General features: G+C 57.6%; 2 protein-coding genes across 6 annotated transcripts in view; both read right to left on the minus strand.

Moving 5' to 3' along the window:
- The window catches only part of SRSF11 (serine and arginine rich splicing factor 11), a 339,983-nt gene that overhangs the window by 224,299 nt on the left and 99,182 nt on the right, over nucleotides 1–16,502 (minus strand). The gene's annotated exons all lie outside the window — the stretch shown is intronic.
- The window catches only part of LRRC7 (leucine rich repeat containing 7), a 332,198-nt gene that overhangs the window by 178,543 nt on the left and 137,153 nt on the right, over nucleotides 1–16,502 (minus strand). The window contains exon 1 of one of the 5 annotated variants that reach the window (XM_075424249.1): nucleotides 16,251–16,353. The exons of 2 other annotated variants lie outside the window; for them this stretch is intronic. In XM_075424249.1, the coding sequence (XP_075280364.1) occupies nucleotides 16,251–16,275 (25 nt within the window). In that variant the 5' untranslated portion in view covers nucleotides 16,276–16,353. Of the gene's footprint in view, nucleotides 1–13,960; nucleotides 14,271–16,250; nucleotides 16,354–16,502 lie in introns of those variants that run through there. 2 more of the 5 variants (XM_075424243.1, XM_075424244.1) reach the window with 2 other exon arrangements.

The following is a 16,502-nucleotide window of genomic DNA, read 5'->3' on the forward strand; positions in this document are numbered from 1 at the left end:
GGTCCCTTCCAACCCTGACCATGCTGTGATTCTGAGCACCTGACCTGACTTGCATGGTGTGGAAGCTCCTTGCAGCACCCCGGCCGCAGCCTCTCCCCACCCCAAGGGACCCTTCCCTTCCGCTGACGATCAATACCATCCAGCTGGTCTCTGGTGAAGAAAACACAGCCTGCCTTTGGCCACACGCGACCTGCAAAGCAGACTGGGTTTTCCTGTGACAGGCACTTCATTTAAATCACCCTGAGCTGCTCTAACGGGTGCTTCTAAACAAAATTTTGCAGAAAAAAAATGAAACGTTATCAGGGCACGACAGCGCGCAGAATGGTTTTTGAAACGGAGGAAGGCACCTCAGAACGACCTCTTCGCGATGTTTTGATACTTCCATCACACCATGCGCTATTTAAAGTACAAATATCAGCTTGTTAAAAAAAAAACGTATTCGGCTCTGTGCGGAATAAAGGCTCTGACAAAGCTGTGCTAAATACGTAAGTTGTGGCAGCCTGATTCGTATCTTCTGCAAGTCAGCGCAAGTTTTACCGATCCCAGGGAGCCTTTGGATCAGGACCCAGTTTGTGTTCACGATTCCGAAAGCACAAAGTGACTCATTATTTCCTATCTCCCCCTCCATGGTTTCAGAAGAAGAATCCAGCTATTTGGGAGCTCTTTTACAACCTCCAGGAGTGGAGACATCACACGCGCTTGCAAAAACAAAACAGAAAGTCCAGAAAAACAGCAACACCAAAACAGGGACTGGATGACCCACAGAGGTCCCTTCCAACCCCTACTATTCTGTGATTCTGTGATTTCCCTGCTGTTAGCATACTGCACACGGCGAAGAGAAACTTGACAGAGGGATGAGCGATGAGAAGGTCGCCTATGGATCCTTCACACAGCACATCCCAGCGCCTTACACGTCTCTCAAAGCTTCGCCAACGGTCTGGGCACCGTATTCATTGCACCGCCCGCAGGTCGCAGGCACTGCTGCAGACACGAGCTCGGATGAAATCCCGCAGGACCGCTGTCCGCCCTGCGGCACTGGGTCATTCCTGCGCCTGCCTGACAGCCCGAGCGTCTCCAAGAGTCGCGTTCCGCTCTTGTAACCACACCTGAGACACCAAGGTTGCTCAAGCTAAGAAAGGACGGGCTATAAAACCTCTGGAGCTGCAGGTCCCTTTCGGGTGCTTTCCACAGCCGAGCCGCCAGCTGACACAGGGACTTTCACCACGAGGTCTGCTCACAGAATGGCAGGGGTTGGAAGGGACCTCTGTGGGTCATCTAGTCCAACCCTCCTGCCGAAGCAGGGTCACCTACAGCAGGCTGTAGAGGACCTTGTCCAGGCAGGTCTTGAATATCTCCAGAGAAGGAGACTCCACAGCCTCCCTGGGCAGCCTGGGCCAGGGCTCCGTCACCCTCAGAGGGAAGAAGTTCTTCCTCATCTTCAGCTGGAACTTCCCATGCTCCAGTTTGTGCCCATTGCCCCTTGTCCTGTCGCTGGGCACCACTGGAAAGAGTCTGGCCCCGTCCTCCTGACCCCCACCCTGCAGATATTTAGAGGCATTTCGAAGGTCCCCTCTCAGCCTTCTCTTCTCCAGGCTGAACAAGCCCAGAAGCTGCTTGGAGACCAGCATCCTCAACAGCTCAACACACGCGAAAGCAGAGCGCTCAGTCCCGCCGTCTGCGCGACATCGAGTGAGCAGCTCCTGCTTAACGTCACCACCAAGGAACGCGGAGCGGGCTCCTCACCCCGCGCAACTCCTGGGCTCGCTGCGCATCGCTGTGTGCTCACCGTGGGCTCCCGTGCATCCCCTTCACCGCGAGTCACGCAGCCGCAGGGACAGCGTAACGCCAAAGCACTAACTGGATTTACACTAGGGGAAGGGAAAGGAGAGACACAGCAGCTTCTAGATGCAATGAATCCAGCACCACTCAGTACAAAATATAAAAATAAGAGATATTCAACAATGTGCCCTCACAATACAGAGTCTGTAGAAGACATTCCAGCAACTTAACTGAGCCCCTGATACAATCCCCATAATGTTGTGTATAGAATCACAGAGTGGTTTGGGTTGGAAGGGACCTTGAAGATCATCTGGTTCCAACCCCCCTGCCATGGGCAGGGACATCTCCCACCAGCCCAGGGTGCTCAGAGCTCCATCCAACCTGGCCTTGAGCACTGCCAGGGAGGGGGCAGCCACAGCTTCTCTGGGCAGCCTGGGCCAGGGCCTCACCACCCTCATGGGGAAGAATTTCCTCCTCCTATCTCATCTAAACCTCCCCTCTTTCAGCTTGAAGCCATCACCCCTTGTCCTGTCACCCCCTGCCCTTGTCCCAGCCCCTCTCCAGCTCTCTCGCAGCCCCTCCAGGCACTGCCAGGCTGCTCTGAAGTCTCCCTGGAGCCTTCTCCTCCCCAGGCTGAGCAGCCCCAGCTCTCCCAGCCTCTCCTCCCAGCAGAGGGGTTCCAGCCCTCGCATCATTGCTGGGGCCTCCTCCGGTCCCGCTCCCACAGCTCCAGCTCTGCCCTGTGCTGAGGGCTCCAGAGCTGGGCGCAGGACTCCCGGGGGGTCTCAGCAGAGCGGGGCAGAGGGGCAGAATCCCCCCCCTCATCCCGTGCCCACGCTGCTGGGGATGCAGCCCTGGATATGGCTTCTGCAGTGTAAAACACAGCTGAGGCTGCTTTATATCCATTGCACTTCATTAAAAAGACATTGTTACACGACTCAGAACTACTACGAATAGATCTGCCTTTTGCTCATCTTGTTGACAAACATCACAAATATATGACACTAAAATATCATAAAATTAGAAATTTTGCTCCAGGAAATCAATTACAAAATCAATAGTGACACTGCACAAGACCTCGATTTCTTTCTTGGCATGCTTTTCTTCCAGCATTGGTGTTTGTAAATCATTTTACCGTGTGAGCACCGAGGTTACTGCCTCATCCTGTCCCTGCTTGGCTGCCGTCCGCGTGTGTAGGAGAGGCTGCGAGGATGCAGCCCAGCACCCTTCAGCTCTATTTTCTTCCCCGAGAAGAACGCGACACAGATACTGACGCAGGATATTTTTGTAGGGTGGGTGTGAAAGCAGCCAAAACGACTCCTCGAATGCTGCCGGGCCGGAGCAATCGCACCGCGGGCAGAACCAGGGGTGGCTGCGAGCCCGGTGGGTGAGCTGACGCCCTCATCCCGCACCAATCACAGAATCCCAGCATGGTCGGGGTTGGCAGGGACCTCTGGAGGTCACCCAGCCCAACCCCCTGCCCAAGCAGGGTCACCCAGAGCCGGCTGCACAGCACCGCGGCCAGGCGGGGCTGGAATATCTCCAGAGAAGGAGACTCCACAGCCTCCCTGGGCAGCCTGGGCCAGGGCTCCGTCACCCTCAGAGGGAAGAAGTTCTTCCTCGGGTTCAGCTGGAGCTTCCTCTGCTCCAGTTTGTGCCCATTGCCCCTTGTCCTGTCGCTGGGCACCACTGGAAAGAGCTTGGCCCCATCCTCCTGACCCCCACCCTGCAGATATTTAGAGGCATTTCTAAGGTCCCCTCTCAGCCTTCTCTTCTCCAGGCTGAACAAGCCCAGCTCCCTCAGCCTCTCCTCCTAGGAGAGATGCTCCAGTCCCCTCCTCATCCTCATAGCCCTCAGCTCTCCTGACTTCAACTAAATCAGGACGGTAGAAAGGAGCAGAATTTGACCTTCTGGGTATATCCAGATAGAACGAACAAGCTGCATGGCATCTCAGAGTCAAATCTCATGCATCTGGTCATAAACTCCTTTCCAAAGATGAATCAAATTAACCCGCGTAACAGACATCAGAGCAAAAAGCTTAACGTGTTTCGACGCCGAGATGAGCTACACGCAATTTATTAGGAAAGAAATAATCCTAGTAAACTACAGTTCACAGCTGAAAACAAGAGAAAGCGCCTTAATATTAATAGCTTTTTCCACCATACAATTTCCAAGCGCTCTTTCGCTTCCTCTCCGGCTCCGGCAGCGGCACGCAGCGGCTCACGGGCAGGCTGAAGGCTGGCGAAGGACGTGGTGCTGGTCCCTTCTCCTCCTGCTCGCCAGGAGCTCGCTGCTCCACAAGCCTACGGTGCGGCACGCAGGTCTGACAACAGGGCTTTGCCGGAGCCCTGCTCTCAGCTATGAAGCCCTCCAAGGTCAGCAAAGAGCACAGAGGGGGTCTTCAAAGCCATAGCGGGGGGAAAACAAAAAGTTTTTCAATTTTTCTAAGTGTTTTCCCAGAGCAGAGTGGGTTGAAAAGAAACCACAACAGAAGTAGGAAAGAAAAGGATCTCACAGCACATCTGGTTTGGCCATCCCTGCTCACCCGGCAGTGTAAAACTAAGGGCTACAGGGTGAAAGGGAAACACGTGAAGCACTGCACGCCTTACGGAACTGCAGTGCGTGTTTTGAGAAGAGAGCAACAGATGCTGCATCTGAAAAGATAACACCAACACAGGAGGACGGGGTTGGCAGGGACCTCTGGGGGTCCCCCAGCCCAACCCCCTGCCCAAGCAGGGTCACCCAGAGCAGCTGCACAGCACCACGTCCAGGCAGGGCTGGAATATCTCCAGAGAAGGAGACTCCACAGCCTCCCTGGGCAGCCTGGGCCAGGGCTCCGTCACCCTCAGAGGGAAGAAGTTCTTCCTCATGTTCAGCTGGAGCTTCCTCTGCTTCAGTTTGTGCCCATTGCCCCTTGTCCTGTCGCTGGGCACCACTGGAAAGAGTCTGGCCCCATCCTCCTGACACCCACCCTGCAGATATTTAGAGGCATTTCTAAGGTCCCCTCTCAGCCTTGTCTTCTCCAGGCTGAACAAGCCCAGCTCCCTCAGCCTCTCCTCGCAGGAGAGATGCTCCCGTCCCCTCATCCTCCTTGTAGCCCTTTTTCCTTATGGGAAAAGTCAAGCTGCTTGTTAAAATATCCTGAAATGGCAACAAAGCTGCTATGAAAACACTGGGGTCAACAGGACACAGAGGATTCAGGTGCAAGCTCTCCCCTTCACGGGGAGCCCGAGGGCACTACCTGCTGAACTCAGCCCCACGAGGGCCCACATGCGAGCAGCCTGCCCTTCTTTTCTGCAGCAAGATAACAAGGAACTCTAAATCTATTTGGACTTTGAGTAGAAGAAAATTCAGCTCCAAGGTTTCTTTATTGTACCATTTGCTTCCACGCGGCTCCATGACGTCCCTGTCTTCACTCCCACCAAACTCGTGTGAGTATCGTCACACCTCCTAAACACACACATCACCCGAAACAAGCTCTCCTCACCCCACTTCCAGCTTAACCCGTTCCAGCACAACTTACTCCACCGCACGTCATTCAGAGGGAACCAAGAAGTCCCAGGAGGTGAGGAGGAAGCCCTGGCCCCACCACGTGCTGAAGGTTTTGAAAAGTCCTACAACTCCTTCATGCTTTGCATTGTACCTGCTGAACGCTTCCAGGTCCTCTACTGTTGAGAGAACGGAGCAATCTCTATCATCAGTGAGAAATCAAATTTTTATGCATGTATTAATGTAAAACTATATTTTTATATGGATACACTTACTCATTTATACATGCACACACATAAATTGTGCGTTACAGACAAGGGCCCATAATCGGTTTTGTACTTCACGCTAACGTGTTTTCTCTTAACCCCAAAGAGGGAAGCAGCGAAGTTCTCTGCTGTCACGTAGATGGAGAAAGAGGACAGATAGAAGCCAAGAGGTAGCTTCTGTAGATGATTTAATATTCAGACTTATCAGTTCGTTGGAAAGATAATGATCGCTCTTTTTTCTTTCTTGTCAGCTATGAACATTCCTCTGAAAGGGTACTGTATTTTAGGTAAGCATTTATTAAGAAGAACAAACTCATTGTATTGTGTTCGTCTTGCATTCCTGTTAACACCAGTTATGGTTTCTCATGCTGTTCACCCCACGCCGCCAAAGCCAGGGCATTCAGACTAATGGACTAGAAAGATGCAAAGTATTTCAGAAAGGACACCATTTCTTTTACTCTAAGGTTTCCTAGAGCTATTCTAAAGCCATAAAAAAATGGTCCCCTCATTGAAATAAAAGGGAAGGACATACTAGATTTGGAAAACGCTCAAAATAGGATGAAAAGGATGGGCAGAGGTACAGACTTCTCTGTGAAGAGTCTCTAAGTAGGTCAGTCTATGGAAGAGATGAGTTGGGGGAAACGTGACAGACATCTACCACATCCCCGGTGGCATGGAGAACATCTATCGGGAGCAGCTCCTCATCATCTCCAGCGGAAAAACAAGAGCTCCAAATAAACCTGGTATCAGAGCACCACTGCTGATAGCACAGCACGTTAATCCTGCCTCTCAGTTTCTCCCTAAGCGACCTCGTAACTTATTATGATGAGTTTAGCGTGACCAGTCAGAATCAAATCTAGCAGAAGTAATTAAGATTTCTCTAATCTCAGGATAATCTGACAGCCAATGCTGATGAGGTTTTTTCTGCTTTAACCAAATTTATGGATGATATCCCAACTGCAGGAGCTGCAAGTCCTGAGAATCACCAGGCTCCTGCCTCCATCCCCTGGCAGGGCAGCGACTGAGCACGTAGAGCGGCTGGTGGGGCAGCGGAGAACGACGATGCCCACGGAAGAGTCCTTCTGCTGAGACGCAGCATGCAGTACTGAAAGGCAGAAAAACCAACAGCCCAAACCACCACCAGGTAAAGGAATGAAGAAACCTTAGGAGTGTGTGAAAGAACCAGGTACGGAATCGGGGATGTAGACCTGAACGCTTCCAAGACAGCTACGGACCAGAGCCCAACCCAACAACAGCCCATGGAATCCCATTCAGCTCTTTTGCCACAAATTAAGCAGCCTGTTAAGTCATCGCACAAAACACGCACCTCACGGGCAGGGTCACTGCTCCACTGCCTTGGAAACCATTGGCTTTGTTGTATTTCACAGAAAGGCAGTTAAATTGAAGAAATATGGGGGCACAAATGGGTAGAAAGTTGGGCAGAAAGGAACCTGATGAGGTTCAACAAGGGCAAGTGCAGGGTCCTGCCCCTGAGGAGGAACAACCCCAGGCACCAGTACAGGCTGGGACTGACCTGCTGGAGAGCAGCTCTGCGGAGAGGGACTGGGAGTGCTGGGGGACAACAGGGTGACCATGAGCCAGCAGCGTGCCCTGGGTGCCAAGAAGGGCAATGGGATCCTGGGGTGCATCAAGAGGAGTGTGGGCAGCAGGACAAGGGACATTCTCCTTCTCCTCTGCTCTGCCCTGTGGAGGCCCCATCTGCAGTGCTGTGTCCAGTGCTGGGCTCCCCAGTTCAAGAAAGATGAGGAGCTACTGGATAGAGTCCAGTGGAGGGCTACGAGGATGAGGAGGGGACTGGAGCATCTCTCCTACGAGGAGAGGCTGAGGGAGCTGGGCTTGTTCAGCCTGGAGAAAACAAGGCTGAGAGGGGACCTTAGAAATGCCTCTAAATATCTGCAGGGTGGGTGTCAGGAGGACGGGGCCAGACTCTTTCCAGTGGTGCCCAGCGACAGGACAAGGGGCAATGGGCACTAACTGGAGCATGGGAAGTTCCAGCTGAAGATGAGGAAGAACTTCTTCCCTCTGAGGGTGACGGAGCCCTGGCCCAGGCTGCCCAGGGAGGCTATGGAGTCTCCTTCTCTGGAGATGTTCCAGCCCCGCCTGGCCGCGGTGCTGTGCAGCCTGCTCTGGGTGACCCTGCTTGGGCAGGGGGTTGGGCTGGGGGACCCACAGAGGGCCCTGCCAACCCCGACCATTCCGTGATTCTGTGTAAATGATACAACTGGGTTTTGTTCCTTTGGTTTTTGCCCCCCCCACGACTCCCCATGGCTAAAGACTGACTTTCTTGATGAATTTCATACAAAGAGTGCCATTCTGAAACTAAGATGTCTTGGACAAGGGCTAAATCTGCTATGACACTTTGCATCACACCTATTCATGCTAAATCTGTCCACACAAAAATAGCAGCGATGATTAAGGAGCGCCGGCAGCCCTTGCGCTCTGACTGGCAGTTCCAGGACCTTAATTTTTAACTTGTCGAAGTTAACATATTGTTGCTATTATAGATGGGAATCATCACTCAGCAGCAGAGCGTTAATGACATCCCATTAAAAAGAGTGCCTTTCCCTGGCAGCATGGAGGCATAGGCACCGGGCAGCCTTGGAAATCCTTCTCCTAGAGGAGCTCCTGTGCAGGGATCTGAAAGCCGATGAGCTACCAGAGGCAAGCATGGCAGCGCTCAATTTTTAGCGCGGGCTCTTTCACAGCTCCTTCCGCCGGAATCCTGAAGCGTGGCCTTGCTAGGAACAGCCCTCAGGACTTAGAAAAATACTGCAGCATCTGCAGCCACGGAGCGGCAAAGAAGGAAAACCCTATTTTACGGCGCTAAGAAAAAATTCTTACGAACACCCGCACATTCACAGAATCACAGAATAGTAGGGGTTGGAAGGGACCTCTGTGGGTCACCCAGCCCAACCCCCTGCCCAAGCAGGGTCACCTACAGCAGGCTGCACAGGACCTTGTCCAGGCGGGGCTGGAATATCTCCAGAGAAGGAGACTCCACAACCTCCCTGGGCAGCCTGGGCCAGGGCTCTGTCACCCTCAGAGGGAAGAAGTTCTTCCTCGGGTTCAGACGGAAAATTAACCGAGTCTTGTTCTCAAACTTCACCAAGACCACTGCTCGCCCAAACGGCCCATCAGGTGGGGTCCGCACCTGCGACGGTCCATGGAGCTGGCCTCCACCCTGGCCACAGCTCGGGGTCAAGCCCTCGGTGCCAGGTGACGTTCATAAACCACAAACCAGGCTGTGGCACAGGCCCCATCAACAAGTGGCTACAAACACAATATATCTACAGCCTAGCATTTCTCACAAACTCTTATTCTGTTCAGTATTTGGTAAAAAATACTGTTCAAGAAGTCAATTTTGTCTCAAAACTCCCGTTGCTTCTTCCTTTTAGAAAGCAAGAAATGGTTCTACTTAACTGTCACATCAAGGAGATACTAAAAGTCACACAGACTTTCATGGCATTGTTGATCCAATTTGTTTTGATCCTCAAACCTCACCTGAAAACAGTCACCTGCATAAATAAGTGAGTTTTGCTCAGTGGTAGGACTTTCAAGAACATGATTAAACCTTGGAATGTTATTAATATTGATCGTAACTACGTTTTCGTACCGTAACGGGCACCTTCCCGCTCGTACACAGGATTACACCATCTTCTTAACTCCTGAGACAACGCCTGCACCCGCGCATCGACAGCAGCATCTCTGCCGTGCCCAGACCCAGAGGGAGGACGTGCTCCACGGGCACGGGGACAGCCCCGGGGACAGGCGTGTCCTCCCCTCCGAGCGGGGACGGGACCTGGTGGGCCCACCAGCCCTACGGCACGAGCCACCACCCGGTGCGACCCGACACGGACGCCGCACGACAGCCTTCGCAGGAACACTTCCCAGTCTGCCCCAGGACAAAGCTCGGATGAAACAAGGACGAAGGTACCCAAGGACCACCGAGGAAATGCAGACTGTGACCATCAGTCTCGGGAGACCAAGAGGATCCCGGCTCCTCCAGCGACCTCCCAGCACCTGCCTGACCCTCTCCTCTCCCCACAGATCCCCATGGATCCCTGTAGAGCCCCACTCCTCCATGCCTCCACACCAGGCCATCTCCATCTACCTTCTTGCCGTGCACCCATAGAATCCCAGGATGTTAGGGGTTGGCAGGGCCCTCTGTGGGTCACCCAGCCCAACCCCCTGCCCAAGCAGGGTCACCCAGAGCAGGGGGCACAGCACCGCGTCCAGGCGGGGCTGGAATATCTCCAGAGAAGGAGACTCCACAGCCTCCCTGGGCAGCCTGGGCCAGGGCTCCGTCACCCTCAGAGGGAAGAAGTTCTTCCTCGGGTTCAGCTGGAGCTTCCCATGCTCCAGTTTGTGCCCGTTGCCTCTTGTCCTGTCGCTGGGCAGCACTGGAAAGAGTCTGGCCCTGTCCTCCTGACCCCCACCCTGCAGATATTTAGAGGCATTTCTGAGGTCCCTTCACAGCCTTCTCTTCTCCAGGCTGAACAAGCCCAGTGGGAAGGGACCAACGCACAGCTCCTCAAAACAAGGGTGGTCATGAAAGCTCATGCCACAACGTTGCTCACCCATGGGTAACAGCATCCACCCTCATGTCATTGCTCTTCCTTCCCTCCTGCCCACGCTAGCTGGGTGCCCAGTACGGTGGGTGACCACCCTCCACCTCCAGACTGGGCGACCGCACAGGCCTTGCCCCGTACCCTCCGCGCGGCAAGGAGCCTCCAAAGGCCATCCACCATGGCCAGCATGACGCAGACTCGCACCCCCTCCTCCCGCACATGGCCACGAGCGTTGCACGGCCTTCCTCTCGCAAGCCAAAAGGGTTTTGGGGGTGTTATCCCACTGGGCAGGAGAATCCAATGCAAAAATGAGTATTCCTCAAAAAAAACCACCTGAGGGTAATCCTGCTCTTCCATCAACCTGGAGAACTCTTCACCCTGAATTGCACAAGCAGCAGCCAGCCGCGCTCCGACGTCCCTCCACAGCGTCGCCGGGCGCTCGCAGCCTCACCACGCAACGTGGCAAGATGGCCCCCGACACGCGGCCGGAAAGCACGGCGCGTCGCCACGCGGCGATCCTCGCTGCCCTCAGGGGCTTCTCCGTCGGCTTGGCACCGACGCAGCGACCACCTCTGAAAGCCACCAGCCGCTCCCAGAAATGATTTCCGAACGGGGCACGAGGGAGAGCAGGTTACGCCGCAGGATATTTATGCCAGGAAAAAAAAAAGAAAGACCATTTTGTATTTCTGGTTCGTAATCGATATCCAGCCTACGAAGCACCGGGCAGAGGAAACTGCGTTACCGCTGCAGGAGAAGGCACCGAGGGATTTAGGAAAAAAAATCCCTCGCCATATAAGGGCTGCGAACATTTTCCCACTTAAGACAACGTGTGGGATCATATTCGCAGACACAGAAATATGTTCTGTTCCCTGACACCCACAGTCCTAGAACACCGGGCTGAAGTGCTGGCAAGAATAAGAACCATTTGTTAAGTACAAAAAAATGTCTCACATAATTAGAGAACTGCTGAAAGCTACCAATTTAGCGCTCAGGCTTTAAAATTTTAGAATTTTTATTGTAACAACAGCTAAAGCTCCAGCATGCCTAGAGGCGGCACCGCCTAACCCGCGCACCACACGGCTCGATGGGTGCAGCAAACACCTGGGGCAAAATTCAAGGCGAGGTACAACGCGATTTCGACACCCCTCGAAGAGCACCTTCCGCTGATCCGATGCCAACCACGCGGCGAAGCTGCCCACCGGGCACCCACCCAGAGGTCCCTTCCCGCTGGGGCACGCGTCCCCCTCCCCAGCACTGCCAGCTCCCCCGGCACGGCGCTGGGACCATCCCCACGCGTCCCTGCCGTCGGGGCAGAGCTCCAGCCCGCCGCACTGCCCCTTGGTCCGGAGGAACAGGGGCCACCAACGTCTCCAAAGCATCTACCAGGGGTGAGGAGCAGCCTCTGCCCCAAAGGCTCTGCAGCGGCCAAACGCTGAGGATGGCAGCGAGGAGAAGATGGGAAGGTTGTGCTGAGTGTCATGTTTGATGAGGGCATGGAGCGATAGGACAAGGGGTGATGGCTTCAAGCTGGAAGAGCGGAGATATAGATCAGATGTAAGGAAGAAATTCTCCACCGTGAGGGTGGTGAGGCCCTGGCCCAGGCTGCCCAGAGAAGCTGTGGCTGCCCCCTCCCTGGCAGTGCTCAAGGCCAGGTTGGACGGAGCTCTGAGCACCCTGGGCTGGTGGGAGATGTCCCTGCTCATGGCAGGGGGGTTGGAACCAGATGATCTTCAAGGTCCCTTCCAACCAAAACCACTCTGTGATGATTCTGTGATGAAAACAGAACCGATGGCATTTGAATGCAGTTTTTTAATCCACGTGAAAAAAAGCTGACACAGGAGAGAAGCAGACAGTGGGACGGGTTGGTGGGGTTTGTCCTGGAATGAGCTGGAGACAGCTCCTGGCCTTGCTGCCACCAGGACCTGCTCCGCTCCCCAGCCCCACGGCCTCGCCGCCGGCAGCTCCTCTCCTCACATCGCTCCCTCAGCCTCACGGCTCTCCTCCCGCCAGCGCTCGGTCACCTCCGGCGCGGCCCAGACCCAACGCCCGCCGCGGGTGCAGCAACGCGGCTGCGGCAGGGACCGCAGCACCGACGAGGGCCGCTCGCGGGACTCCCGACACGACGCGAGGCCGCGACGGACCCAGCGCGCCGCAGGGTTCCCCTCGGAGCGGTTCCTGGCACGCCGTCTTCCTGCTGGCTCGCCGTCACCCTCCTTCCACAATCTTCCCCACGTAAATGGCAGTAACAATTTAAAAAGTACAAAAAAGGGACGACAACAAAGCGGCATTTTGAAATCAGCAGCTGAAAACCAAGCCAAGCTTTACGTTCCGCTCCGTCCTCCGCTCCGGAGCAGCACCCTCCGGGGAACGGAGCATCAGCTACGGGACTCGAGGTCAGTGCCCACCACGCTCGCGACGTCGCACAGGACAAACTCCTGTGCTCACGTGGCTTCCTGCTCACCAAACGCTCCTTATATGTTATATACATACATACATATGTGATTTATACCTGGAAGACTGCTCTATGGACTGCTCTATCGATAGTCCATGTGGTACCTTCCCAGCACCAAACTTCAGCGACAAACGAAGCGCCAAAGATTTCGCCAGTGCGTCTGTGCATCGTCTGCACCTCGCTGGAGAAACGGGAACAGCTGCCGGGACACAGAGCCGAGCGGTGGCCTCCCGTCCACGGGAACCTGCGGAGCGAGCGCAGAGCCCGAGTCCCACCGACTGCTCCAGGCGCCTTCACTATTGCACCTGAGCAGACGGTGCTGCTGTGCTTCACCCACAGAACCACAGCATGGTCGGGGTTGGCAGGGCCCTCTGTGGATCCCCCAGCCCAGCCCCCTGCCCAAGCAGGGTCACCCACAGCAGGCTGCACAGCACCGCGGCCAGGCGGGGCTGGAATATCTCCAGAGAAGGAGACTCCACAGCCTCCCTGGGCAGCCTGTTCCAGGGCTCCGTCACCCTCACAGGGAAGAAGTTCTTCCTCAGGTTCAGCTGGAGCTTCCCATGCTCCAGTTTGTGCCCATTGCCCCTTGTCCTGTCCCTGGGCACCACTGGGAGGAGTCTGGCCCCGTCCTCCTGACACCCACCCTGCAGATATTTGTAAGCATTTATTAGGTCCCCTCTCAGCCTTCTCTTCTCCAGGCTGAACAAGCCCAGCTCCCTCAGCCTCTCCTCGTAGGAGAGATGCTCCAGTCCCCTCCTCATCCTCGCAGCCCTCCGCTGGGCTCTCTCCAGCAGCTCCCAGTTGAGAGCGGTTCAGATTTTTTCTGCCCACTCTGCACCGTCTCCTACCTTTATAAAAGGTTAAACTCGCTCTCCTCAGATTTCCTTTGCACCAGCTCTCATTTTCATTTCTCTTCCCCAGCAAAATACTGTTTTTGGGGAAAAAAAGGCATTTTCCTCCAATAAGCTTAAACTCGTGCAGGTTTACACTTGTTCACTCTGGATCGGAATGACCTACAGGATGAAGAACGTTCTCCTTGTGCCAAACCACGCAGCACGCCGAGCTCACGGCTTCCTGACCTCCCCTCCCCGCACCCCAAGCCGCAACCATCCCACGCGCCGCGCCTCACCAGGGCACCCCCGAGGCAACGCTCCCCTGCTCCCCCAATTCCGCGCTCCGCATCCGCCCGCGGCAGCCCCTCCTCGGGGCCGTCCGTCCCACACGGAGCGGTGCCCGCCGAACCCCCAGCTCCCCCCGCGACCGCTCCGGCTCCCCACCCGGGTCGCGCTCCTGGAGACGCGCGGCAGCGCTCGCAGGACCCCTCTGCCATCAGCAAGCTGCTGCATTCCCAGAAATAATAATAATAATAAAAAAAAGATCTGACACAAAGCTCACGGTTCCGAAAGCCTCGTCCTAGGATTTGATGCAATCTGCCGCGCCGGCAAATTAACGCCGACAGAAACCACGCTAAAATTAGAGCGAGCCGAGAGGAAAACCAAAGACACACGGCGGCTCCTAACGAATCTTGAAACAGGGCTTAACGCAGCATTCGGGCGCTTGGTCCGTGCTCGGCTCGGACCCGCCGGGACCACCGATTTCTGTCACCAAGCAGCCCCGGCCACCTCCGGGACAGGTTCCAGCTCCGCAGAGCCGCTGGCGTGGGCTCTGCGACCCCGCCAGAGCGGGCCAACGGATTTCCAACGCGCCCGCCACCGGCCCGACGGATTCACAGCCGCTCGCGTCGAGGGAAGCGGCCGCTCTACGCCCGCTGCCGGCAGCTCTGACCCCCAGCCGGGCCACCCCGGGACCCCGGGGACGGATCCGGGGCTCCGGGACCGCGGGGACGGACCCGGGGCTCCCACACCATCCCCGCAGGCCAACGCCGTGGGGGCTGCGGCTCCCCGCTCCCGAAGCGCCGGGAAACCTTCACCGGGGACGGCGCGGAGCCCGGGGGCCGCTCTCCCGCGGGGACCCCCCAGCTGCGGGCGAACCCCCGTTCCCGGGGCCGCGCTCCACAGCGCCGGCGTCCCTGCTCCGGGATCAGCGCTCGCAGCTGCGGCTCTGCGGATGCAGGCGCCCCAGGTGCTGCTAATTCCTCATTAACCCCAAATCTGGTGGCCTTCACCCACGCCGCTCCCTGCGGACGCTCCACAGGCAGGGGCCAACCTTCCCCCTAAAACCCCCTTTCGTGAGCGGCGACGACGTTAACAAATCTTTAACGAATGATGAAGAAGCCGCGATGGATTCCTGGGGGAGCGAGGGGTGAAGGATGTGCCCGTGCCCAGCCCCTCCACGGTGCTCGCGGCCGAGCTGCTCGTTAAGCACCCAACGAGCAATTAGCGATGGTCACTGTTACTTCAGCAACGGCAAAAAGCAGCTCAATGGAAAAACCACTTTTTAAGTATTTAATCTTGTTTCTGTAACAGAAATAAATAGAAAAGCTCCTCCTGCATGACATAATTAAAAATAAATTTTAAAATGTCGGTTTATCAAAGTTTTACACCTCAAACCCTGGCAAGGGTTAAACTTCAGCTGACGTGACCCATCGAGACACCTGCCTGCAAGATCATGAAATTCATGCGGTTTGGAGATAAATCACGGTAACTAACACGGTCTGAAGAACCAAGAACCCTGCTCTCACTGCGGCGGCACAAAACGGGAACCGACGGCCGCCCCGGGAGCGCCATCCCCTCTCCGTCCCCCCCAGCCGCAGCAGCGCCCGCGTTCCCGAGCGCGCGGCCGCGTCTCCCACGCGGCGCGGTCCCCTCGGAGCCACGCGGCCCCCCGACAGCGGCTCTCCCCGCTCCCGCCGCCGGCCCCGCCGCTCCCCGCGCGGAGGTTGCCATGGCGAGCGCGCGTCCTCTGCCCGGCACCCGCGCCAGCAGACGCGTCGACGGCAAAACCCGCCGCATTGGGTCACGTCTCCCATCGCGGACGGACGGGGACCACGCTCTCGGCGTCGCCCGCCCCGGCGGTCGCTCGGCGCACCCGGCTGCGGCACGTGGCCGGCGCTTTCCGGCGAAGGCGTCGGCTGCGCGAAGGCGCGGTGGCGGGTGCCCCGCCGACGCCCGGCCCCGTGCCCCGCAGCTCGCGGGGGTCCCAGCGGCGCAGTCACGGACGTGACCCTCGCCCGCTGCAGCCGCGGGGACGGATCCCGCGTCCCTGGCACGCAGCACGGGGTTCCCCCGCACCTCCGGGAGCTGCAGCCGGCCCGCAGTGCCCACCCCGGGGCTCCCAAAGCCCCGCACACGCCCCGGAGCGGGGCGGGGGGGCGGCTCTGCGGGGCCGGGGCCCGGCGGGAAGGGCCGGAGGCCGGGGAGGGAGTGAGCGAGCACCCTCCCGGGAGCGGAGCCCGGCCCCGGGCAGGTGGTACGGGTGCGGGAGCGCTGCGGGAGCCCGGGGCTGCGCTCCGAGGGGAGACCCGGCGCCGGGCTCTGCCGCCCGCGGCTCTGTCCCCGGCGGGGAGCGTCCCGCACACCCCGCACAGCCCTCCCCCGCGGCTCTGTCCCCGGCGGGGAGCACCCCGCACACCCCGCACAGCCCTCCCCCGCGGCTGTGTCCCCGGCGGGGAGCACCCCGCACCCCGCCCCTGCCCGCGGCTGTGTCCCCGGAGGGGAGCACCCCGCACCCCCCGCACCGTCCCCGTCCCCCCCCCCCCCCCCGGCGGTACTCACGGTGCAGGCGGGAGCGCGCGTCCATGCGCGGCCGAGCCGCGGTGCGGGGCCGCCACCGCTGCCGTGGGGCTGCCCGGGGCTCGCGCCCGCCGCCCCGCCCCGCCCCGCCCCGCCCGGCCCCGCCTCCCCGCGCGCGCGGGGCCGCGCGCAGACACAAAGGCGGCGGCGGGGCGGGCGGGGCCGCTGCGCGCCCGCGTTGCGCTCCGCGGCGGCGCGGGGGGCGGGGCGAGGGCGGCGCGGGGGCGGGGCGAG

The sequence above is a fragment of the Opisthocomus hoazin genome, chromosome 6 (assembly GCF_030867145.1).
Source record: "Opisthocomus hoazin isolate bOpiHoa1 chromosome 6, bOpiHoa1.hap1, whole genome shotgun sequence".
Lineage (NCBI taxonomy): Eukaryota > Metazoa > Chordata > Aves > Opisthocomiformes > Opisthocomidae > Opisthocomus > Opisthocomus hoazin.